General features: G+C 40.5%; 1 protein-coding gene across 7 annotated transcripts in view; it reads left to right on the top strand.

The window, feature by feature from the left end:
• The window catches only part of HECW1 (HECT, C2 and WW domain containing E3 ubiquitin protein ligase 1), a 359,806-nt gene that overhangs the window by 125,702 nt on the left and 207,597 nt on the right, over positions 1-26,507 (top strand). For 2 of the 7 annotated variants that reach the window (XM_069812200.1, XM_069812191.1), the window contains exon 2: positions 24,113-24,170. The exons of the other annotated variants lie outside the window; for them this stretch is intronic. In XM_069812200.1, the coding sequence (XP_069668301.1) occupies positions 24,144-24,170 (27 nt within the window). In that variant the 5' untranslated portion in view covers positions 24,113-24,143. The remainder of the gene's footprint in view (positions 1-24,112; positions 24,171-26,507) is intronic. 7 annotated transcript variants of the gene reach the window in all.

Raw genomic sequence — 26,507 nt, 5'->3', positions numbered from 1 at the left:
TTCCCAGTTCCTAAACTAGATGGGACGTCACATGGTATGGAATACACCGTTGGCCAGTTTGGGTCAGCTGCCCTGGCTGTGTCCTGTGCCAACTTCTTGTGCCCTGGCTGGGCATGAGAAGCTGAAAAATCCTTGACTTTAGTCTAAACGCTACTGAGCAACAACTGCAAACATCAGTGTTATCAACATTCTTCACATACTGAACTCAAAACATAGCACTGTACCAGCTACTAGGAAGACAGTTAACTCTATCCCAGCTGAAACCAGGACACAAGGGCTTGCCCAAATGTGATGAGGCTTGTTCCAGATCAGGACTGATCATTCCAGTCCCAACAGCTGAGATCTTACTTCACGTATATTTTAAAACTGGACTCAGGTTTTGTTTCACAAACTTTTTGGGCAGAGTTCCAGTGTGTCTGCAGAATCCCACCATTGCTAAAGTAATGTTCTTTTTAAAAAAATCATATGAATCTCTTGAAACTTGTTTATTTTATTACCAGTAGTCTTGGGATTTCTCTTTCAAGGTGTATGGTTCTTAGGATTCTAACTGCTCCTGTAACGGTGTGTTTGTCAATATCCTGCCCTTTTCTCCCTTGAGTTGGAAGGAAGAAGTAGAGAATGAAGTCTGAATGGAAGCAGCTTTATATCGTTGCTTCTTTTGAGCACCCAAAAGGTGCTACATGGCCTCAGATGTTAGCAAGATCCTTTATATTTTCTCATATTCTGCCCTCATGCTGGGGAGAATCTCCCATGCTGAAACAAAAGCACTACAAAACCACCTCACGTCCTCCTTCATGTTTCTCCTTGCCATGTGGCATACCTAAAAATAAGCAGTAATTAGTCTGTAGTTGCCATGGTTCATCACACTGTCAGATAGTGCTTCACTGTCCCTTTGTGTTTGTCACAGGCTTGCTGGGACTGGAACTGGTCTTTTGTTCTGTGTTTGCACACAGTGTTGGGACACATGTCCCGATTTAAGGGTAGACTTGCGCTAGGATGGCCAGCTGGCACTCCCTGCAATGCATGCAGTAGGAGCAGCATGAGGCTAGGCTGGCTCAGACTGCTGAGTGTACCCAGCTCCATCCTCTAATGAAGTTATGGGACCCCTGCAAAGCTCCTGCTTGCTCCCATCTACACCCTAGCCCAGAGCTGAGCCAGCTGCCTGTTGGCTCTTTTGGGTGTTTTGAGTTTTAGTTCTCAGTCATGTGAACACCATGATGGGTGGCTCATCAGATCAGTCTTGCACTGCAGCCATACCAGCAATAAATGGCGCATGAGTAGTTGTATTAAATTGGCCTGTGGCATGTCTGAAGGTAAACCTCAGGTGCTATGCAGAACCAGGGCCTTAAAGCTAAGTTCAGCAAAGACTAGTTAAACTTGCTGAGCTTGCAAACTAAAAAGGTTAAACCTGGTTAGTTGAAGCAGACCATCTGGAATGGAGTTGCCCATATCCAAGCTCAAATAATAAACTGTGTTTCTCTGCTGCCTTGAGCATGGAGGCTTCTAAGCTCAGTAGTTTAGTGTGACTTCAACATTACCCTGATTTCTGCTTATGTCCTTGTTCAGAACTGCCTTGTGCAGAACCTTAAAGCACCTCTATCTTCTTAAAGATCAAGAAACCACTTATCTGTCTGTCAAGGTCCTTTGAGGGGGCCTAATTATGGGTGAGCTCAGGCCCTTTGCTTTCCTCCTGTTTGTGGTTTGTTTTTTTTTTTTCAAATCCAGTCACCTATTTCCTCAGAGAAATTTCTAATCATTAGACTAGAAATAGGTTTGGGTAAGAAAACTCCCTTGGGCAAGAGAAATCCCTCTCAATGAATGGGAGCTACTGTGCAGCCCAAGTTCATGGCACTGGAGGAAAGAAGGGGCAAAAATAAGCCTGATTCTTACTTGAGGTCAGAGGGAGGAATCCAGGGGTTTGTTCCTACATGTTCCCAGGAGGAGAAACTGAACCAAAAGAGAATGGTTTGTAAGTGCTTGAGGTCTAGACCTCAGACTCATTTGTTTCATTTAAGCAAGGTTCTAGTTAAAACCATTTTCAGTGTTCCAGTGTAACAAGATATATGTGATGCCTTCACCCTTTGATTTCTTTATCCTTCATCCTTTAATGCTGACAATGTGCTCACTGATGGGCTTTGTAGTTTTACTCCAACCGTGTCAGTTCTTTGCAGCCTTCACTGTTCTTCACAGAAAAAATGTGTTCTTAGAGACCTGCTAGTGTTTGTTTGTGTGTTGTGGTGTGGTTTTTTTTTTTTAAACAGATCATAGTGAGGTTAAATTCCCTTAAAAGCCAAGAAATAGATTTTAAAATAAAAATGGTTTTATCTAAAGAGGTTGGCTAAACAGCTTAATCTAGTTTTAACTTGCTGGAATGCTGTAGATAGCTCACTGCCTTAGCTCATTTGAGAGCCATACATGTAATAGACCAAGCATCTTCAGGTCAGGTTTTCTCAATTTCTGATGAGGCCTGAGCAGTCCAGACTGGATTCAATTGGGAACCACATGACACAGGAAGGTGTGAAAATATCTAAGCTACCTGTAGGCAGGGGAATGTGGTTTGGAAGTGGTTTGTTAGTGTTACCTCCAACACAGGTGTAGTGATTTTGATATCCACACTTAATTGCTTGGATGTAAATATCTTTTTGTCTCCCTGTACTATGTGCTTTGTGAATATCCCAAATCTTCAGAAAGCTTAAAAATCTTTTCCAGTTTTTAGGCCACTCCATCATTTTTTGGTCATCTGTGTAAGTTAAACTTCATGTCACTACTCTTCATATGGTGCTTTGAATATCAGACTTGGTCACTGAAGCTGCTGTCCACAGAGCAAAATGATGGAAAATGGCTGGATGCAGAACGGTAGCAATGGCACAGCAAGATCTTGCTTTTTAAAGAAACATTTGTGTGAACTACCTCAATGTTCTGGAAGTACATATGGAGGCTGTGTGAATGATGGCCTTTAGTGAAGGTGCTTCCGGAGACCCCATCAGATACCAGAATCACTCTATTTTGTGCACATTGCAGTCACAAAATAAAGCACAACACTTTCTGTGAGAGTTTACTGTCTAAATATGTGAGAAGCCAGACAAGTGGTGGTATCACAGAAACACTGTCGTTATCCTAGTTTTGCAGCACAGACACTAAACTGACTGTGTGGGATGTTCTTTGGCAGAGCCAAATCCGAACCGGCTGGTTTTGAGTCCCTGTCAGTGCTGTAATCTCCAGCCCTTCATCCTTCCTCTCTTCACCATGAGAACAAACCACCTAGCCTAAAAGCCAGTGGATTCTACTGGGAGCTGTAGGCAGAGTTTGGAGTAGTGAACTTTGGCAATCAGGATTCATGTATCTGGGTTTCCTGGTGGAGCAAAAGATCCATTTGATGTCAAGAAAAGGTCCAGTTGTCTAGATAGTGACTGGTACTTGTTATTGTGCGCAGCCAGGCCTTCTGCAGCGATTTGTGAATTTAGTTTTACCTGCGTGTGTGGAAAACAGTATGTAAATCTTCCCCAGGGCCACTGTGCTAGTGGCTGGAAGTTTCAACTTCTGCAAATGGGAATTAAGCATTAATAAAATCTGTTGAGAAACAACTAGATATGGTAAATTATGCAAGCTAGTGTTCTGCCACCTTGAACAGTTTTGGGGCTGAGAGGATGCCATGGAGATAGTGTTTGTAGTTTTCCTCTAGAAAAGATATCCCGTGACATGAGCTAAATGGGAAAAGAAGAAAGATGAACACTGGAGGCACTGCAGAGTTGAAAAACAACGATACCGCTTCTCAATTTAATGCTGAGGGACTATACTTTTCTGTGACTCTCAGGGTGGTCTCTGAAATATAAGGGTATCCATTTTCTTCAGGTTATTGTTCCAGTGTGCTACTTTCCAAGCAGTACTTTATCATTTTCATTTAAAATGTGAGGTTAGTGGCCCTGTGGTATTATAAGAGATTCCTCCCCTCTAACTTGTGATCCTGCAATGGTTTTGTCTCTGGGACTTTTCTCCCTAAACTTTCTCATTTTTGTGAACTTTGTTGCTTCCAGAAGCCCCCACAGAAAGCAGTCAGCTCCCCACTGCTCTAACAGTCCTCAGAGGTTAAGTGATTGTACTGACTACAAGTGATGTCAGAAATGAACATCTCCAACTCCATACTTCTACAACTCTTACCTCTGAAGGTAAGAGGAATTGGTGTGCAGCATCTTTAGAAATCAAGTTATTGACAATTAACAGATCATCACAGTCCAAATAGCTAGTAATTCTTTCCCTTGGAGGATCTTAACCAGGTCTTTCAATGTTGGGATGGGGATTAAAGGCTTGGCATAGACCTATCTACTTTCTTCTCAGCGTAAGCTCTGAATTTTAGAGGCTAGAAGAGGGCAGAGGCTGTAAATTTTGCCACTCTGTCCTACATAGATATTAAACCACAGTTCAGCAGTTTTCTGTCATGTCCAAGCTATACCTTCTGAGTAGAGGTCCAAAGGATATAGTCTAAGTCGGTGAGGAGGGAGGAGAGGGGAGGTGTGAGTGCTGTTATAGTGCCTGTTCCTTGGATCCTTTAAAGTTGCTTTCAAACTAACTTTTCTGATGAAGAAAGCAAGAAGCGGTGAGATTGCAACAAGAGGCAAAGCATGTTTCATCTGTTCTTCTGGAGGCTCCTTAAAGTTGAGAACGGGTCTGGGCAAATGCTGGTACAGTGTGAGGCTTAGGTTCTAGTCATCTTTTGGGGGGGGGGGGGAGTGAGTGAGTGGCTGTGTGGTGCTTAGTTGCTGGTTGCGGTTAAACTACAACAACCAGCCAGCTGATCTGGCTGGCCATGGGGTGCAGAGCACACAATTCTCTCTGGGATGGTGGGAGATGGCACAGGGGTTCCTGCTCCATGTGTGCCAGGAGCTGCTGCATTTCTTAGGTGTGTTTGTCAGAGATCACACTGGACTTATGGTTCTTAGAGCACAGGCATAGCTTGGATGGTGACAAGCTGTGTAGGGGGGAAAGAAAAACAACAAGGATGGCTACAGGAGGAGGAAAAAAGCTCCGTTCTCTCATATCACTTACAAAATAATTACCTGGATCTCAACATGACTTGCTTTCAAATCCAAACTTAAAATAAAATCTGGGTTTGTCTTTTCCTATTGCTATTTCTGCCGCCTCCGTGGTTTCTAGGAGGCACTTAAAGGCTCACATTAGTGTTCTCGTATCACTTTTTTGCCCCATGTTGTGACAATTCCTCAAAATAATGACTTGTCTGTGACATTCAGAGTGACTCTGGTGAGGTTTGCACAAAAATGTTTTTTCATTGTGGAACGTGAGTTCAGTGTCTGGAGTAATATAATCAGGGAAGTTCTCTCTAGTTCAGAGACTGAATTAAATTTTACCTAGCCTTAGGCTGTCTTATTTCAGCTTTGTCCTTTAGGGCTCAATTACCAGTTAAATAATGCCCTTACTCCCACTATGTGGACCAGGAGAGCTATCTGCACCAGGTATTGCCATCTCTTCAGTGCAAAAAAATAGTGTGGGCAAAATCATTGGTTGGGTTGATAGGTGCTGTGAGGAGAAAAGAAAAAAAGCTGAACTCAAGCTGCTGTGCTGCATTTTGACATGAAGCACGATAGAAATTGGGCAGTGTCTTAAGGCATGCCCTGTCTCTCTAGGCCCTGACTTGTTGGTTTATTTGTTTTATTTTTGAGGGCTTTAAATCAACCCTGAAGAAATGTAGCCCCTTGCCTTTGGATGACCCATAAAGCTAAATCTTGGCTGCATGCCTGGGGCGGGAGCAAAGCTAAAGGTGCCTGATGCTACACACTGCAACTCCAGGCTTTGGTGATTCTGGAAGGATGCCAGATCAGTAACTTTACCAGGGATGGTCTCTTAGTCAGCACTCAGATCACAGATTTACAGTGAGATACTGAGGGCTGTTTCTTGGGCAGTTTCCTGGGGCTGCTTTTTATCCAGCCTGTGTTGTTGGCTTAGGGTCAGCTTGCAAAGTATCCACTTTCCGTCCTCCTCCAATGCCATTGTGTTAGCAACAAAGAAGAGCAAGTCAGAAGGTTTGATCACTTCTGTTTATTTGTAACTAACTTGGGGGTCCTGTTTCTTTAGAGTTGCTTTGCAGAACTTTGATAAATTTGTAAAATCACCACCTTGTATTTTCATTTTTGGGCTACTATTCCTTTCTATGGAGACCAAATTGCTGCATTATGCTTTAAAGGAAAGAAGGATAGCAATGAAGGTAATCTAAGTGTTTTATGTATGTGAGAAAGTAATTTTGTGGTGTCTGCAAGTTGTAATTTTAAGAAAAAGGAACGTTCAGTATTGGTAACCACTGACATTTAAATTGATGGTAGCCTAATTTTTGTAATTGCCTTTAAATACATGGTGAACCTGGGCCAAATTCATTTCTACAACTTTATTAATCTCAGAGTAGTTTCCAGGAGATACCCTGGCCTACTTCTTTTCTTTTTGACCATCATATCTTAATTTTTAACTTGTTGTGTTATTCTGTGGAAAAAGGAAGTTTTTGGGAACTCTGTATCCTCTATCTCAGGAAACAGGTATGTGGAAATCCTGGTTTCATTCTACATGGGGTAACTGGTTTCTTTCCCTTTGCAAACTGTGGCTCTTAGGCCACCATAGGTAGAGACTGGTTTAGTCAAAGGCAATTTGAGATGAGCATTTGAGCCAGGAACTTTGACAAGGAGCTGCTAACCCCAAGTGCATTCTCCAGATCTGCTTGAGAAGCAAAAAAGATCTGTCACCCAAAATAGAAAAACAAAAACCCTAGTGAAAATTCAACATGAAATTAAATAAAACCAGCCCTGGATCAATACCATGTGCAAAGAGGAGAAGCTTCATGTAAAAGTCAAGTGTCTGTGTTGGTGCACAACAGGAGAGATGTTGGCCTGCCAGCTGCTGATCAGAAGGCTGCCTTCAGTCCTGAAGAGTATGAAAGGTGTGTGCCTTTTCCACATGCTTTGTGCTCAATTCATAAAAAAGCTGGTAGATGGGATACATTATTTATATGGCTTCTCTGTATCCGTATGACTTCTCATAAGCAGACAGAATGAAGACAGTTCATTGCAGGGCATGTTTGCTCTGGCTCAATATGGTGTTAACCATTGCTACGTGAATTGTAATAACTTGGAGGGTAGGCTAAGGCCTGTGACATGTAATGTGTTTTGTAAGATCCAGTTAATCTCAAGAAGAAGCAACCATTAAGATTTTATCAAAAAAATAAGCTATTTCCCCAATCCCAAGTGAATGATTGGTAGCTGTCAAGGAACTCGTAGATGACCTTCCAAGGAGAGTCTGTTGACTTACTGGATTTTGCCAAGACAAAATTAGGAGATTTCTGTATTTGAGCTGGAGTCTACCAGTAATAAGTCATTTTTCAGAGTATCTTAATTAGCTGTAATTCATAATAGCTTGTAACATATAAGAATCTGTCATGGCTTCAGTTAGCCAGTTGTGAAATAGAGTTGATTCTCATGAGGAGTATTGGGAGCTAGAATCCACTCTGTTTATTGGTGCGGCAAGAGCAAGCAGGGGTGAGATGTGAAGTGATAACTGTGTGATGGCATAATTAAAGCTATACGTCAGTGGTGGCTGACTACTAAGTGATCAGAAGAGATTTCTGAGTAAGCATGGGGAAACAAAACAATTTTTCATCATTATCGGCTTATAGCACTTATGAGTAAATGACCTTTTCAAAAGAAGATGAGTAAATGTCTTGAAAACACTTTGTGGTTTCTTTGATTCCAAATATAAAAATACTTAGAGGGTAACAAGAATTTCCATGACTTGCATGACTAGATGATTTTTTCAAGGAGAATTGGGGTTTTTTTGTCACACTTTATCACACTACCTTTTGAATATATGCTGGGTTTTGACAGGCTTTCTGTTACTATCTTCAGAGGTCAAAGCTCTCATAATTCAGAGGGTAGAAATATTTAAAAAGATACGAGAGATGGCCTTAAAGCAAAGGCAGTGGATCAATGCTTAAGTGGCAAGGGGTCTATTTCTGAGTGCTTGCAGAACATCAGATTAACATGGTGTGCAAAGGGAGACTGTACTTCACCGTTTACAAAGTAAGGATAATTCATGTTTCCATTTTCTGTCTTTTCTTTTTAAATTAAGCATTTTTGAGCAGTTATTTTCTCTTCACCTGTGTTTTTGTAACTGCTGCTACAGTGAGGTCCTTACCTATGTATTGCTTCTGGTACTGCTACAGTATTCTGCTTTCGAATTAAGGAGTCCAAGATCTTCAGTCTGATCAAATCTGATCGGAAGCTTTTGCAGTTTTCTCCAGACGTTTTTCATTCTTAAACCTCGTTCATATGGACACACATTTCTTAAAATACAACTATGGGTGGGGAAAATGCAAAATTTGCATAATGAGGAAGTTTGTGTACTTTTTGCCAAAAGGACTCTTTTTGATCTCTGTGTGCCAAATGAATTTCTTAGAATTTCACTGCTTATAGCTATTCATAATAAATTAATGAGTAATTAAAACTGTTATTAGGAAAAAACCATGGAGTTTGAGCCTTTGGAAAATGTAGTGCTCATTTTACTTTCAGCTGGAGTGGAACATGTATAAATGTGAAGGGTTTGATTCCCTACTTCATCGTATCACTGCTAACCCGATGTAATTGCTTTGATTCCAAATCTACAGGTAGATGTAAAATTGGTGTGAGAAAGTGGATAAAATGGCCAGTAAATTTCAATATATCTATGTTGCTTTTGTAGTGTGTTTACTGCAGAAGAAAGAATCATAGGAACCGCATGTGTGATCTCTGTGATTATTTTATTAAAACTTTCCATTGTAAGAACGTTTTGGAAACCTTTTCTGAGACAGTGAAACCACTTTGTTTTTCTGCAAGGAGCTTTTTGAATTTGGAAGGGAGAAGGCACTTGAGGGAATAAAGTGTCTTTTCTTCGCCATACATGAAATTCTGCTAGGGTTTTCTTGAGTGATAAACTGTTGAAATTGCTTCTTCACATGTTTTTCATTCCCGTTGTGCCTTCCTACAAACATTTTGGCAAGTAAATGGCTTTGCACTCAGGCATGCTCAGTTGTTCACCTGTACAGATGTTTGCAGAACCCTGACTAATATTTATTCCCAGGCTGAGTGCATTTGACAAGTCTCAGTGGGAGGCAATCTTTTGCAACAGAGTTGTCAGTCTCTGAGAGTCAAAAAACTCCAAGAGAGAAAGGGAGAATTTCTTTAGATCCAAGTTTATTAAAAATAACTATCACCTAAATCTGTATCCCTTGAGAGCATCTTCTTGGCTGTCTGTTCTTCCAATGTGGGTGGGAGCCTGTCTTTCTTGAGGAGAAATTCTTGGCTGGGCTTCTCGCAGGTTTTGTTAATTTTATACAGTGTGTTTTTAGTTGAAGTTACGGTTGATGGTTAGATGAGAAATGTTATGCTGTCCTTTCTGCTGTTTGCAAGGCAGGAATTGGTTAGGGAAAGGGCGTTTCTATGAATGACAGATGTCTTAAGGCTTCCTGCCTGCCCCATTCAGTCTCTTCTGGATGTGCTCACATTCTTCATCTGCCTGGCTTTTAGGTGCGTCTATGCTGTGAGCTGGAAGGGGGCCAGCCAAAGCAGCTCCATGTGAGATGGTGTGTGGTTCTGCGTCCTGCCATGCAGTGCGTGAGCCAATGCACAAATCTTTTCCTCTGCAAGCTCCCCACTTGCATCTTGGTCTCTTTCATCTCTAATTCTTTATGGCCCATCCCAGGTGCTTAAAAACATGAGTCAAGAACCAGAAGCCTTGTGGGAAGGAAAAACTATTTTAAATTTGTCTTGTGACTTTTAGGCCTTTAGGGTTGATGTCTTCCAGATTCTCTGAAAAATTAAAGCTAGAAACTCACAATATAGAAGGTGAAGATTTTTACTTGTTCATACAGCTCTGGGGTTGGGCTTTCCAAGAATACCAAAAGCTGCAATTAAATCTTAGTTATTAACTCTGCTATTTATCCTCTCACCTCAAAACCTCTTGAACACCCTGAAGTAGATAACAGTGGGTTTTGGCCAAATATTTCTAATACTCTTGCTCACAACTCAGATCTTTTCTTTTGTTGCCTCTGAATAAGACCTAAAGAGCATATTTCCACTAGACTGAAAAACACTATGTTGGCTGGAGAAACTGCCAGATATAATGTATCAATCAAAGCAAGGTGAAATGCTCAGAAGTGTTCTGTGATGGAAAAATGCATCCTTTCAATTAATTTCATGAGCAGTGTCTAATCTTATAAGTTATCATAAATACAATCTCACTTTAATAAGCTATTCTTATGGTGTGCAGTGCTTTTTAATTTAAACAAACTGTAGAGAGACATCATGTATAAATTATGCTGACAAATAAGGACACATATATACATGCATACATATATGTATGTACAGACTTTTTTATTTATATATAAAAAATAAATCAGTGGTCATGCAACATGGTAATATAAATATTTGTTCAAATTGCAAGATGAATTACTGCTGGATTCTGTTTCCTTAAAAAGGCTGAAATGCAGAATGAATCTTCCAGCACAGATTTCCTCAATCCCCACAAGTAACAGACTCTTAACAAGTAATATTGATTGTATTCTTAAATGCCAGCTTGATTACAAACACATGTATAATTGCTTTGACTAGCTTTGATAGTTTTATTCATACAGTTAAGAATATGCCATAATTTGCTGAATTGAAATCACTACATCTTTGGTTTTGGTAAGGTAATTTCTACCTCTGCTAATTGAATATAAAGGATGTCAGCACATTTCTAAGTGTCTTCTGATCACAGTGAACGGTAATGAAGGACAGTGAAAGAAGCAGGGGAAATGCAGGTTATATTTTGCTGCTTGTATGCAGAATCAGTAGCTTTGGGAAGCCTGTTTCATGAGAGGTTATTTTCAAAAACATTTCCTATACATGTCTATTGTCACGTACGAGGCCTGTTTCTACCTGAGTTATAGTCAAGAACAATTTACTTTACTTGAATGAACACCAGTGTTTGGATTCTACTTACAAATTAACCTCTTGAGTATGTGACTTAGAAAACTATTAACTTTCCTTTTATGGAAGCAAATGCTCAGACTGGTAGAACTGAGTTATTAAAAAACAAGCGTCACACCTTCCAAAATATATAGAATTCTCTTAAAAATCTCTTGTAACTTAAAAAATACCCCCTTTACCTTTTAAATAAAGGTGACAAAAAGGAAAGAACAGTGTGACAACAGTGTATGGAAAAATCAGTCTACCTTTATTAGCATAGGTCCTGTTTCCAGGGTGCTCCTGTGCCAAGTGTGTGCTTGATGGTGATTTTGCATGTTTTCTATATGATCGTGTTACAAAATGCAATATTACAGGCAGCTGACCTGACATACGTTTAATCAGTGTTTATTAGTTTATTTTGGAAAGGACACAAGTAACTCATCATGAGAATTACCTGGAGAAAAATAATTCCACTTTGTTTGTTCATCAGCACAATTTGCCTAACCTCCTTTTCTTGATTTACTTAATACAAGTTCGATCTTTCATAGATTTTGATTCATAGGTCACTTGTGGTTCACTGGGTTCACTTGTTTGGTATTTCGCTTCAAAACTGCAAAGCCGAGTATTGGTTCCTGAGAGGAGTTTTGGGTTTTGTGCCTATAAGCATGAAACTCAGATACACCTGATAGAAAACAAGCTACTTAACAGTATTCACATCCTGCTGATTATTTTTAATGGATGACTAGGCTTATGTTCCATAATCCAGAATATGTATTAGTAGAAATTAAATTGTATGGGGAAAATTAACTGGAGGATTTGGGGGAGGAAAAAAACCCAGCAGTCAGCTGAAAAATGGTAAGTTTATACTGAAGGGTTTTTTAGTTATAGAATTGATTTCTCAGTTACTTCCTTTTTATGTGGCTAAAGAATATACTACTGTGATTTTTTTGGTTTTTGACAGCAGTCTTCAAGTTAAATCTGATCACTGGAATTCTGCTAGGGAATTACTTTGGTATCTAAATTAGTGCGTGTAAATTATGCATGCATGAGCACAAGAAATAATTTTGTGTTCGTAACAGCCAATTGTACACTCAGACGAATGTTTGCATGCATAGTCACCCATTTGGAATTGGGCCCAAACTAAATTAGAATTAATACCACGGGCTAGTTCCAGGATTTAGCTCTCAAGTCTATTCATAATGATGTAATATACATTAAAAATATCCACCTCTGCAGACCGCATTCTGCAACGGCTGTTGCAGCTACACAGGTTTGCAGCTATAACAATTGCATGCCATCAGGTAAACAAGAGCACACTGGAGATAAGGGGCTGGTACGTCAGGTAGAACTGTCATCGACACAAATTCGGTACATATGTAATGTGAAGAAAAAGGCTAGGCTGCATAAGAGGCAATAGATAGGACTGCCCCAAGCACCTCTTCTTTTTGAAGCTCCTCCGTTCCATGCTGCTTGAGCAATGGCTGTGCAAATGAGAAGATGGACTATTTCCAGGAGACGGCCACTTCAGTTCAAACTCCCTGAGATAATAGCATGCACTTTAAGAGTAATAATAGCTGCCAGCCGTTGTGGGCCCCAGGAGATGGGATCTAGACATGCTGCATGACATTCAGCAAGCATGCCTGATGTCTTCTGTCAAGTTGAATGGCCAGGCTTGAAGTGCAGTGCTGGAGGCAGAAGGGGCAAGAACCCTGTCTCCGGATTTAAAATGGGTATTGCATCACTCTCATACTTAGCATCTTCTGCAGCTTGGCACCCCAGACTGTCTGGTGGGCAAGGATTTGGACAGAGTTTTTCATCTCCTGCCCCATCCCTCCATGTTCCCTCTCTGCACAGTGACTGCTACAGGAGCTAGGCTCATAAGCTGTCTGCCATCCCCTATTCTCACTAATGTTATCCCCCTTAACAGATCCACATCGATTGGCTGTGGTCTTAGAGGATTACGTACTGTGTCCTCATAAGTGGTGAGGCCAGGCTGAGACTAATACAGCACCCAGTGTGGTCTCCTGTCACAGGCTACAGGAACAATCTGCAGAATCCTCAGTCTGGCCCCACCATTTGTGGTCAGACAATGATGTCGTCTCTAGAGATGGAGCTAGGCTAGTTTTAACAAATCTGGCGATTAGACTCACACTAGCCTACACAAGACAGTGGTGCAATTTTATTATCTATTACTGGAAGACAGTTCCAACAGTGTCTTCAGATCCAACCATGTGCAATTTCAGAGTTTTTTGATGTCAGCAGAGGAAAGAGCACTCTTACTGTACCAAATCATCTTTTTAGGACAGCTAAGGAGTACCAAAAGCGTAGAAGAATACACCAAAACAAGGAAATGAAGATGTGTAATGAGTCGTATTAAGAAAGAGGGGATTAACTCCTTGTTTTGAATCAAAGGAATGAGAACTGTGAATCTGATTTTTATTTTTTTATCATGCACTAATTAATGTTCTTTAGGGTCAGATGACTCTGTGGTGTGAAATCTTGGCATTAGATGCAATACTGATCCTTTCATCTTAGCCACTAGCGTAACCCAAAAATGAGTATACTGGAGGGCTTTTTAATCAGATTGTTTAAATAATATGGTTGTTCATATATGGTCTTCAATTACGAATAAGCCAAATACAAAGTATTATATGCCTGTAGTATCCAGTAAAAATATTGTAATAGTAGCGTGTTGTTTAAACTATAGACATAGTCAAATCTATGTGCTGAGACAAATATCGGATGATGGCTTGTTTGTTGCCCACCATTGATCTTTTTTTTTTTTTTTTTTTTTTTGTGGGTAGTGGAGGAATCCCATTTTCAAGGTAACAGAACAGTACTATAAATAAGTAAGATGTTTAACAGGGCTTTTGAACTTGTGTTTTTGAAAGCATGTCCATGCAACTGAGGTGGAATGATTAGAGGCATAGGCTGAGGCAAGCAGAGAGAGAAGGTACTGCACCAGGAAAATGAGTCTTTGGAGCCTTTGTAAGCACCAAGTGTAGAGAACAGGGGCATGAGCAGGGTAGAAGTTGTACATGTAAGTGCACGTGCCTTTTATGATCAAACTAGGCAGAGAACCAATGACAGAAAATACCAGTATAATGATACAAGGGAGATTTCTTTAGGATAGCAATCAGTGAACACTGGAAACATGCATGCAAAATTACTCTCAAGTTCAACACTTAAGCTTCCTTTATTTTTAACGGGAACTTTTTCATCTAGAGTGGTAGTTTCACCTGACAGTGTTGTTGTTTAGGAGCTGGTCAGAATTTCCTCTCTTTCTTACTGATTACAAAATTCTCTTCTCTGAAAAGATGCATTTTATTTTTTCCTGCTTTGTATGAGTTGTTTAGATTGCTCTAAGACTGTCATCCGTTAAGAGACAGAAATGGATACTCTTGAAATCCTCAGCTCCGATGTAGTTGGTTCAGGGACCTCGGTGAACTCTGAGAACCTGTATCCACAGGGGTCATATGAACTATAAGTTTATAAGAAAATTTTATGGCTTCCTGTCGTGGTTTAACCCCAGCCAGCAACTAAGCACCACGCAGCCGCTCACTTACTCACTCCCCCCCACCCAGTGGGATGGAGGAGAAAATCGGGAAAATAAGCAAAACCTGTGGGTTGAGATAAGAACAGTTTAATAGAACAGAAAAGAAGAAACTAATAATGATAACACTAATAAAATGACAACAGCAATAATAAAAGCATTGGAATGTATAAATGATGCGCAGTGCAATTGCTCACCACCCGCTGACAGACACCCAGCCAGTCCCCGAGCGGTGATTCCCTGCCCCCACTCCCCCCAGTTCCTAAACTAGATGGGACACCACATGGTATGGAATACCCTGTTGGCCACTTTGGGTCAGGTGCCCTGGCTGTGTCCTGTGCCAACTTCTTGTGCCCCTCCAGCTTTCTCGCTGGCTGGGCATGAGAAGCTGAAATATCCTTGACTTTAGTCTAAACACTACTGAGCAACAACTGAAAACATCAGTGTTATCAACATTCTTCACATACTGAACTCAAAACATAGCACTGTACCAGCTACTAGGAAGACAATTAACTCTATCCCAGCTGAAACCAGGACACTTCCTCATGGCACTGCAGGTGTTTTAAGTGATGTTAAGTAGGTCCGGGGAAAGCAGAAGAGTAAATCAATTGGTTCCTCTGCAAAAAAGATAATTTCGTTACGTATTTGCTTACCTTTTTGGGTAAGACTGTCCTTTAAAGTCTCAGGGTTACAGGAATGATGAAATGTAGTCAAGTAAATAACTGTTGTTTTGGAAAAGATTATACTCAAAAGTTATTTTGACTTAGCCTCTTGTTCTTAGTCCAGTATGGAAAATAACAGTATGGAGGGCAGAGCTGGAAATGTTCCCTTTTTCATATCTTTGATATCTATTTTTCTAGAGAGTTTTAGTTATTTAATTTCAATTCTTAAAAAATCAACTACTGTCACACTTACAGAAGTAAGACTTGCTTTGACTTTCTTTTTAAATTAATTTAATCTACTGCCCCTTTTTATAGGTAAAATTAATGGGGAAGCAAGGTGTAATTAATGGGGCCAGTGTTTCACTGTAGAAGTTAATAACAAATTATAATCAACTTACGTGGTACGGGAATTTCACCCTATTACTTCCTAGGCCTTACTGAAAATAAAAGGACATAATCAATTGCAAGTAACTGGTTTTCATCCAGGTCATGTATTGAAGACTGTCTGGGATACTTCAAGAGAAGACGGAACACTGCTGGTCTGACCCTGTTTGGATGGGAATTATCTAGGTGGCCCACTTTTAAAACCGTGTTTCATCTTGCTCTTTCCATTTAGAAGACAGTGCATGGCAAGTAGTGGGAAGTTAGTGGTCTAGGTAGGACATACTGGGCTGTTGTCTCTGCGGGCAGGTTGCTATGAAGATAAGCTGTTGTTTTCCTCTGGTGAATGTGTCCTTCTCAAGTCTGTCCGTATGAGAAATAGCACTTGTCTTCTTCAGTGGCCTTTTATAAAGCCTAGTTTTGCCTTTTTTACCTGCCTGATTGATTATCCTATTTATCACTTTTACTATAAAAATCTCTTTTCCTTATAGCCAGCTTGAAATGCTGTGAAAGGGGACTGCTGGATAAATAATTAGTGATTACTAGTATCCAGTAATCATTGGGGTTTTACATTTTGTCTGTGTAGAAAATTTCAGCTTGTCTAGATATTTAGCTTGCTTGTAACTTCAGAGATGGCACTGGTTATCTACTTTTTGGGTTCCCAAGAACATGTCTGTTGAGACTTGGTGCAGGTACTCCCTGAGAGGTTTTATGCAGAGCAAGCTGGAGCCAACCAGTTAGCAGATATAATGCTTCTGATTTGAGAACTTATTTTCCAAGGAGGAAAAAAAAAATATTTTCAGTCTTTTCCTTTTTATATCTTCTATAACAACTTGGTCTGTGAATATTGCTTTGAAGAAGTGAATGGTGCAATTCTAAATATGACTCAGATGCTGTTATGTTAACCTTTGCTTGTGTGTTTATGGGAAAGCAAATAAAAGTCTAGTGTATTACAGCCTGGCCCAGAGCTTGCAAAATCTTTTTATATAGTGGATCCACCTCTCAAACATCTCTTTAATGTAACTTCCATGTTTAGTAAACTATCCAAACCCAGCATTTAATGTAGTAATAAATTCATGACTTTGGCATAGATAATGCCAGTTTGTTGTTTTATAGCATGCGGCTATATCTGTAGTGAAAAGAGGATGAAAGTGGGGCACAGGGTAATTCCATTGAAATAATAAGGATGCTGAGCCTTGTCTGCTGCCTGCATAGCAGTTAGGAGAGTTAGTGTCGTGGCAGTGTAGCCTTAAGATTTCCAGTGGTGGTTTAGAAACAGGAGTAAAAGGGTCTGGTATTTATCATTTACGGTAGAAGCTTGTTATTGCTGGGCTTGCTGCTTCATTTCCCCCCTCCCCTTTTTTTTTTTCCCAATTAAATGTAAGCTGTAGTTTGCAAATACTGATCATTGCACTGAACAATTTGGGGGAAGATGTTGCTAGTGTTGCTAACAGATAGTTGGCTGTATCTGTGTCACAATTCATCAGATAAGTTGAGGAGATTGGCAGCTCCAGAGAGGTCCAGTAGCAATTTGTTATACTTGAACCATGCTGCTTTGCAGACACAGGCTTTAGTGGTTTTTTGCAGTCAGTGGGGAGTAATGGCATTTAGACAGTGCCAAATAAAGTTTTCTGTTTTGTACCTTTTCCTGCTGTAAGTCTAATAGCTTTAACATCCTGCTCGAATGCAAAATACCGTAATAGTTTACTGCATGACTGTCATGTGTGCTGTTTGTTCAAGTCTTCTCTGTTCCCTCATCTCTTTCTGCTCTAGCAAAAGGATGCTTCTAGATAGACCCTGAAATTGCATTTGCAAGTACAGGGTTACAGAGACAGGATAAGGGATGCAAATGCTGACTCTTCACTTGTGACTGTTTCTTTAGGAGATGGATCTGGTTTCCTTGTGCTTGATGTTTACAGCTCATTCAGTGGTAAACTTCATTTGGTAAGCATTAACTCATCTGCAGATGTTAGTATTCCACTGATCCTTTAGGACCGCAGTTCAGATCCAAGTTCATTTCACAAGTGGCTGATGGACTGTGTTAAGCTGTTTTTCTACTTATGTCAGTGTACTGCCAAGTATCCACATCAGTAGGAAAATCACGATTGTCAGGGAGAGACTGAAGACTCGAAGCCAGTCCCTTCAACCAGTTGTTAATTATAGTATATTGGAGCCAGTGGAGCAATGAGAAATAACTCCATCTGAAGATATAGTGGTGTACACAGTTCCACCTCATCAGGCAAAATGTTTTCTACTCAGGCCAGTGGTGAGTCCCAGTGGCAGAGCCCTAGGAGGAGTTTGGCCGCTGCTGTTCCTGCAACTGTCCCACAACTTGCAGAAGTCTTTCATGCCCAGTGATTGAACTGCAAATGCCTCTTGTCAGCATGACATTTACTTCATAAGAGAAAGAAAAAAGTGGTACAAGTAATCAAAAATATCTATGGACCACTTCTCCTGAAAAATGTAATTGCTAACCAAAATATTATATAGGAATGGACATATGCATCATTTTACCACATAAGGGGATAACTAATGTGGGTGATGCAGAAACATCAACCCCCCTAACTGAGACCTTTCCTGTTGGTGCAATATACCAACTTGCTTTAGTTTTCACTGTGCTGTCAGTAGCTGTAGTGTTATATGTACAGCCAAGGAGTTTGGTGAATAGCCTGACAAAATCCAGAGGAGGAAGAAGAGGTTGCTGAGAAGCCTAGTTTCCCAGAGGCTCATCAAAGCAAGAAGAATTTCATGCTCTTTCAGAACTTGATCCTTCCGTTGAAGATAGGAAGTGATGCTGGAAATAAATTGATTGTTTGAGATGGGCTCTGCAGGAGAAGCTTTCTGGAGTTCTGCAGCTCGTTGTTGTCCAGCGTTTCATTCCCTGGGGCCTCAGGTACTGCAATATCCTTTGTAGGAATGGATGTGCCTCACTTTATCTGTACACAGTACTGCTGGAAGCATCCTCTGCCTACAGAGCATGTTCCTCCGACTGTATTTTCTCTCTCTCTGCCCCCTTTTTGCTTTGTTGACTCCTATTTCTGCAGAGTATATCAAACGGCTGCCAATCTTCAGAGGAATTCATGACTTGTGGACACCCTTCCTACCATCTTCCCTTCCACACCAGGAGTTCAGCACCACTGTTGATCAGTCTTCATTGCCAACATCCCTGGAACGCTTGCCCCACCTTTCAGTTAATCTTCACGGGCTCTTCCTTGCTGTCCTTCCTGCTTGTCAGGCAAAGGAAATACTATATCATCCTGTTTTCCTCTTTTTAAAACTCCTTTCTGCAGTGCCCATGGAAAATTTGATGAACAGTTGGGGTCTATACTGAGACCAGAGCTTACTACGGTAGTGAACGCTGCCTCATTTTCTCTTCAGTCTCTGTTCATCTCAAGGTCATAGTGGGCATGTGTTTGAGCTGTCACCTTGTTGGGGGCAGAAATTATGGATTTTTTTCTATGCTTATATGTCTCCTTGCTTCATGGAGGGTCTTGGCTCAGGACTGAGGTTCTAAACTTCATCTTAATATATCCGCATTTAATCACAGAATGGTTTGGAAGGGATCTTTAAAGATCATCCAGTCCAACCCCCAGATAATATAGTTTATAATATAGCATTTATAATAATGTCAGCTGTTTGTTGTTAATATTACTACCTGATGCCTTCCAAAACTGGGATGCAAATTGAGAACAATGTGGTAGATTTGTAGATTAGCAAATGGAAGATCTCACCTGCAAATGACATGAAGATGTTGCTATCTTTTTAATTTGCCTTTGGTGTAAGACAATCAGAGGTTTCAGTTTATATTAGTATGTACAGATTTTGCGCCTTTACTTGAAAAATCTAGAGTGCTTTCTACAACAGATGTAACTCTGATTTTGAGCCAGATTTCAAGGCAACTGAGGTATGTCTCTGGGCAATTAAAATCCTCAATTAACATATTAATTATTTTTCTAATGACATTACATTCTTTTTGTCTACTGAAGGGAGAAGAAAATGTCTAATTTGTATACTGGTTTGTGAGATATTTAGCTAATTTACACATGAGAATTTGTTAGTATTTGTCTTGCAGTCACAAAACTGAGTATTTATTCTAAGGGGTTTTATATATTTCCTGCTGTAGTGAGGTGTGTTAAAATAGTAGCTTCAGCTAGCAGGTGTAACTAGCAAAATTGAAAAATACAGGAGTTTCTTTTACATGTTTTTGTTTGTTGAGATAGAAGGAACAAACACTTCTAGCATAAATAACCAGTACTACCTTTTTTTTCTCTGATCCTTATAAAAACTGAAAAACCTTTCAAATATCAATCTGTGGAGGTTAAAAAAAAAAGTCATTCTGATCTCCTCAATGTTGTTCCGATCCCTTCAATGCAAAGACGATGCTTAAACCATGCAGCAGGCAGCTGTTAACAGTATATTGGGGCTGATGATGGCAGTGGCGAACGAAGAAGGGAGTGACAGAGGAACAGAAAAGCATATCTGCAGGAAAAACATACCTGCTGTTCTGTTACTGTTGACAGAATTGTTTATTGACAGAAAAGCATGTTGTCTTTTCTGTTAGCATGGCTGGGTGTGGTTCTCCATTTCAGTCTGAAGTGGTGGCTCAGTATTTGGTCAGTTAGTTGTCTGTTCTCTGTGCTGCCAGATCAACCCCCATGCAAGTGGTGTCATACTGAGCACAAGTATTCGCTGTCTCTAGAAACAAACTGTTGACCACTGAGTGAAATAATTTTTCAGCCTTCGATGGGTTTTCTTGCAAAGACTGAGCTGTTACTAACCAGTACTGCACATCATGACTGGAGATCTGTTGGGCTAATTACTATACCAACTGCCCCAAGGCACTGACCAGTTCATGAGCTAAGAGCAAGCAATATAGAAAGCATGGGCAGCAGCAGGAGGCAAGGATACAGTAGAAATGTAATCATGTACAAGTAGATGTGTGCACATGTATGTAGACATGTAAAACAGGTATTGATTTTAGCTGTTTGCATGCCAGCTTTACCATGATCAGGGTTTTATATTTTATTTCCTAAACGCTTACTGCAAAAAGTGTTTTTGAGTAGGGATTTGAAGCAAGATGGCAGGTACCAGCAGGATATGAGTCTTAGGATCATTTCAGGCAGGGCATGGCATGCATAATGATGATGTTAAGCAGAAAAACCAGAAGGTACTCAGACACTACTTAAGAGGCAGGATGGGGGTCCAGTGTCAGCTGCAGAGACTAGCAATGGCTTCTGTAGGGAGAGGGACAAACCAGAAGGAAATGAAAAGTGGAGGAGGAGAAGGGGAGATGGAATAATAGCAGAAACGAATGAGATAAATAAGAAACCTGAAGGGAGAGGGGTTGAGGCACAGCTGGGCTTGTCAGCTGGATAGCAAACAAGAAACCTTAATGTTGAGTGATGGGTGATAAAAGAGAAGGTGTTAGAAGAGGTGAGAGAGGTAAAAACAGAGACCAGGGAGGTAGTAAACATCAGTTGAATCAACTTGGAATTCACCAGTGTTTTCAGGGAAGAAATAGATTAGGAAAACTCCACAGCCTAGTGGACTTTCCTCCCTACTTTTCACTTTTCTCCTGGATCATGCTAGTCTTGTACAGAGAGCTCAGAAGGAACTACTCATCTTCTGTGGATGCAGGGCTGATTTTGTTGAAAAACTCTGTTGTTCCCAGCCAGAAAATGAATGGGTACTCAGGCTGTGAGTAGTCTTGGCACAAACAGCACAGCTCCTGTATACTTTAGTCTGTTCCCCTCACCTCTTTATCATACATGTTCAAAACATGATACTACTGATATTCCTGGCCCTTGAGATGATGTGTTTATGTATGCATTTATTCAAATAAGTGCTTTTTAGACTTTTATTGCAATAGCAACTGACCGACCCCATCATGGACTGAGGAGGAGAGGGCAAATGCTGTTCGAGCGCCACGTGAAAACCAGAGTGCCAGGAAATGTGCAATCTGAATGTGAGGACAGGAGTTCATAGGTGACCAGAGACAGGCAACAAAGAGATCCAGAAAACAGTGTTCATCAGAGCAGTGATAGTCTATCTGATCATAGACTCTCCAATTTACCTGAAGCGCACTTCAACCGTAATTACATTTCTGAAGCACTTCATTTAACATAAATGTACCCCTGAGAAAATCTATTCATATGTAAGATAGCACTTTTCCTATCTATCACTATTAAAGTTTGAACACATACAGGCACACGTGCCACTTGTCCTGGAGCAGGGGTGTAAATACACTGCAGGTGGCCAGAGCCCCGGCCGCATTTTAGCACTGGAGCTCTGCTGCCCTGTGGGGCGTTTGTGGCCGGATGGGGCGATGGCAGCTGGGGCTTCTGTCAGGCTTGCTCTAAACCCTGAATGATGTTGTTCTTTCTGGGTTAAATGTGTGATGGCATCACAACATATCCTATCTCCGCGAAAAATGCTTTCGGTGACTCAGTATAGGTTTTACATGATGTGTGAGCCAGGCAGTGTAGGTAGATAGGTATATCAGTTTATTTTTGCTTCCCATTCACAAACTAAGTGACTTGAGGTCTGTAATGCTGAGATACTTTGAGGAAGGAGCGGGGAGAGAACTTAATTTATTGCAACACCTTGGGGTTGTGTTTTCCGCTGCAGCCATGCTCAGCGCAGCAGGAGGCGGCGGGATGCGTGTCTGGGTGCTCTTCCTTGCTCCAGAGTTTTACTTTGGTCTTGCAGCATCCCTGGTCTGCATAACCTGGTGGTAGGTACGGTGTGGGTGGCTTTGAAGGTAGGAGTGGAGCTGTGGGTTTTTCACATTGCCTATGGAGAATGAAACTTTCTCTCTATGAAAGCTGCATTAGAATTGGATTAGGAGGAGACCTGTGCTTTTATCTCAAATCACTAACAGCTGAGACATTAAGGAAAATACTGTAGTGTATAACTTTTTGCTATGGGTGAAGATATGAAGTCTAAAACCAGCTTCTGTGTGGCTGAAGAAAATTCATGGTGGCTGTGGTTGTGAGAAGTGGTTTTACAGTCCTACTTATTTGGAAGAGTTTTTGTTGTGTGTGCTCCTAACAGACAGCTGAAAAAAGTGTGCGTGTGGATTAACTTCTCTGAGATTGTCCTTAAAGATGATGTGGCTCTTTGCCCAACTTTGGGATCACGCTGCTTTATTTCCAGTGTAAATACTCTTTTTCAATAAAAGCAAAGGGCCACCAGACTACAGGCAGTTGGTAAATTTGGGACTAAAATGAATTATGTCCATGAGTTTTAGTGCCTTTTGAAAGGCAGAGGGAGATGACAAAGCAATGTATACTTCTATTTTGTTTAATTTCATGGCTATTACATGTTTTGAAAACCTTTTAATCTCAGGGGAGTGTGATCAAATGGCATTGCTTTGTTTTACAAATCTTTTTTTCTAGCTGAACATTTCTGAACAGTAGAATGTCTTCCTAAGTCCACTACCTTGCCCATCACTTTTGGTTCTCTTGATTTTTGTGCTTTCGTTGAATTGATAATTTTAGTAGTGGTTTCAGTCATTTTGTTAAAAGACTTTTTCTTGCCTTCTCAGCTGTCATTGAGCACACAGCAGAAACTGATGGTGGGGATGAACGTTAGGGTGGGACCACAGTCTCCAGAGGTGCGCAACGTGGGGAGATGGGGGTATAGGACTGTCTTGTTGCTGAGGTGCTTTCCCTGCTAGTTCTGTGGAGGAGCTGTAAAGTGTCAATGTGCCCTGGTCACAAAAGAGGAGGAGGGAGAATGAGCTGAAATACAGATGTCATAAATGTTGCTGTTGTGGCTGAACTGTAGATGTCTTTCACTTTTTTTTCTTTTTTTTTTTTTCTTCTGTAATTAAAGTTTTATTATTGCATGTTTGGAGAGCCTTCTGTCCTTGCTGGTTAGCTCTCCCTGATTAAGATTTAAGTTTCTCTTTGTTTCATTGCTTCTCTCTGTATAATTTTGTAATGTGTGGATTTCTTAAAACTGGTTGAGGTTGATTAGAGAAGCAGAGTTTTGTTCACTGTGTTTTGTGGTCTTATATTGGACTGTTCGAACTATGTTGGATACCCAGTCAGTTCCAATATGGTACACTGAAATTTACTTCCTTTGTGGCTGGTCGCCATAAATATCCAAGGTTATCAATAAATTGATGGGAGTGGAAATGCTGGTTGGCTGTCACCTACCTAAGCTCACTCAATGTGAGAATTTTGCAATGAAGCTGAAGATCCACTGATGGTGACTTTCGTTTTCTTTCAGTTTCTTCCTAAGTTAAATGAATATGATGCTTAATCTTATACAATCTGAAAAGTTTATTGTAGTTAACACTGTTCTTATTTTTTAAACACGTGTATTTCAGTGCTGAAGTGTATGACAACGTCTAGCTCTACTGGAACATAATGTAGAGTACACTGTTAACATCGGTAAGATATGCTCAGTACCAAACAGTGAAACAAATCAATTAATAAAATGTTGGCAAAGACAGACAAGTGGAAAAAACAATGTTTTAAAATGTCGCTTATGTTGGTTACATGCTGAGTTAACCTCATTGAACTTTTCCCCAGGAATTGATGCGCTTACAATTGGCGGGTCATTATGCTGCTCCACCTGTGTAGTGTTAAGGTCAGTGTGTTTTTCTGATTATAAAAACCATCCATACCATTCCATTATAAATTCACTACCATTCATATAATGGAATGTGCCAAAGCTCGGAGCTCGTTGCAGCTGCCCCCGGTCCATGTTTAAGATCAAAGTGGTTCAGGTAATTTGAGCACCTTTTCAACAACATCCAATCAAGCTTCATTTGAAGTGATCTTCTGTTGTTTATGTTTCGTTTTCTTTTTTTGTAACCTCCTAAGTATCCATCTGATGTCAGTGTTGGTTTTGTTTTGTGTGGCCTGCCCAAGAATTCTTATTGAATCAAGACATGGTAATTACAAGACCATATCAAGGAGGTCCTGGGAGCAGCAGGCAACTGTAACATTGCAGTTGCACGCATCCATGTGTAGACAAAGCACAGAATGCATCAACCACTCACCTTCACAAGGCATTTTCTGAAACCTGCAGCTTCTAACTGAATTAATTCTGAGTCATCACGACACACAAATCAGCCATCACGGTAGACACTAATGTGTGAGATGCAGGAATGTATGACTGGCGCTAACCACTTATTAGGGGAACCTGTGAGATTATATGCATGCATAACACACTGCTGCTGTATGCATCTTCCTGCACAGCTTAGTCTTCTGAATTGTCATGCGTTATAAAAGAGAGCCAGAATGTGCATTAAAGCTTATCTAGTGTTATTTCTGTCACTGAAATGTTGATATCATTGGGGCTTTTGTTTGTGTGTTTGCTTCTACATTTTTCTTTGTTATTAATCATCCAAGTAACTTTAATTCTGTGAAGAGTAGGAATTCAGTGAACAGTCATGTATGTAATAGGTCATTATGTTCTTCCAGTTTCATGAGGATGTATCCTTTCTGTGTTAAGTTCTGCACTTTATAACAGCCAGCGAGAGCCTTGGGCACTGGCAGTTTTTCTGGGGGGAATTTTGAGCCTCTGTGCAAGTTAAGCAGTGCTGTGATTGCTGAGGAAATACATGCAGCCTCTTGATGATGACAACTGAGAACTTGTGTGACCATGTCCAACAGCACTCCTCCTTTCACCTCTCTGTAGCTGCAAACCAGTGGTATTATACACCAAATGCAGTGTGAAACTTTCCTGGATGTATGTGCTATATGTGGTGCATACAGTCTCACAAAATGTGGTGAAGAGTCACAGGAAGACTCTTTGGTGAAAAGTAATCCTTGAGTGTTCTAGCTTATGAAAACTGTTAATGACCTGACATTTCACATGACAATAATTTGAATTTTGCAGCTATTGCATCAGGTAAGTACATCTTCAGAGGTATTTGTTAGCTTCTTTTCATTACTCTGGAAAAAAAAAGGTATTTCAATTAGGCCCCAGTCTAAAAACTAAATTAAGTGTCCCCCCAAAAGATGATGCAGGTCATTGTAGGATTGCCAAAGAGACTCAAAAGGAAGGGCATGTTTAATAGCAGAAGGGGTATCAAAAGGATTGAGAATAGGGTTTGTTTTAGTAAAGCAGAGTGCATAATACCTGTTTAACTTACGAGCAAAACCATATCGTACTTGGGCACCAGCAGGATCTATTTTGCAGCACATTCAAGTTCATCTGTGGTGATGAATCTTCCCAAGTTTTAAACAAGTGCATCTCTCACTGGTACCTAAGTGTCTTAATGAATTTGGGCCCTTACATACAACACACAGAGGATCCTGGAGGTTGTATTAAATACCTCCCACCAAGAATCCTGCCAGAAATAGGTAGCTGACATAACAGCAGGAAGAAAGTAAATTAAGTACCTGCTGCAGCATATTCAACTGGCTGTGCTGTTTTGTCTCCTCAGGGGAGTCTTCTGGCTAAGATAAGTTTGGTCCTCAGTCTATGTGGACAGCTGTATTCAGATGTACCAAAATGATGCAAATCTTAGACAGCACTTTGTGACAAGTACTGATTAGATGTATCACCTACCTTTTATTGACAAAATCCATTAACTGAAAATGCACCTTTGGCTCTGTTTCTACCACTCTCCTCTATGTATGGAGGAAAAAAAACAAAATACTTTTAAAATTGAAGAAAGTCATTCCTCTGTCCTTTGCCCCACCTCCCCTGTCCTCGTCCCCTACGGAAAATATGTTGAACTAAGTTTATAACAATATTTCCAGCTGTTACTAGACACTTTTTTTCTCCTTTTATTGTCATTATTAGAAAAAAAAAAATTGTTTGCCTCTCAGTCTCAGCATGGACTACTTCAGGAAAAGCAAATCAGATGCATGATTTAGTCTATGGCAATGAACAGTGGGTACCTGCAAGGGCATTTGCTTGACCTTGCAGATAAGCGTTTTGAGTTGCATGTAGGCATTTGAGATAAGTGCC

Source organism: Haliaeetus albicilla, chromosome 2 (assembly GCF_947461875.1).
Source record: "Haliaeetus albicilla chromosome 2, bHalAlb1.1, whole genome shotgun sequence".
In the NCBI taxonomy this organism is placed as follows: Eukaryota; Metazoa; Chordata; class Aves; order Accipitriformes; family Accipitridae; genus Haliaeetus; species Haliaeetus albicilla.
This window is presented reverse-complemented; position numbering and strand designations above follow the sequence as displayed.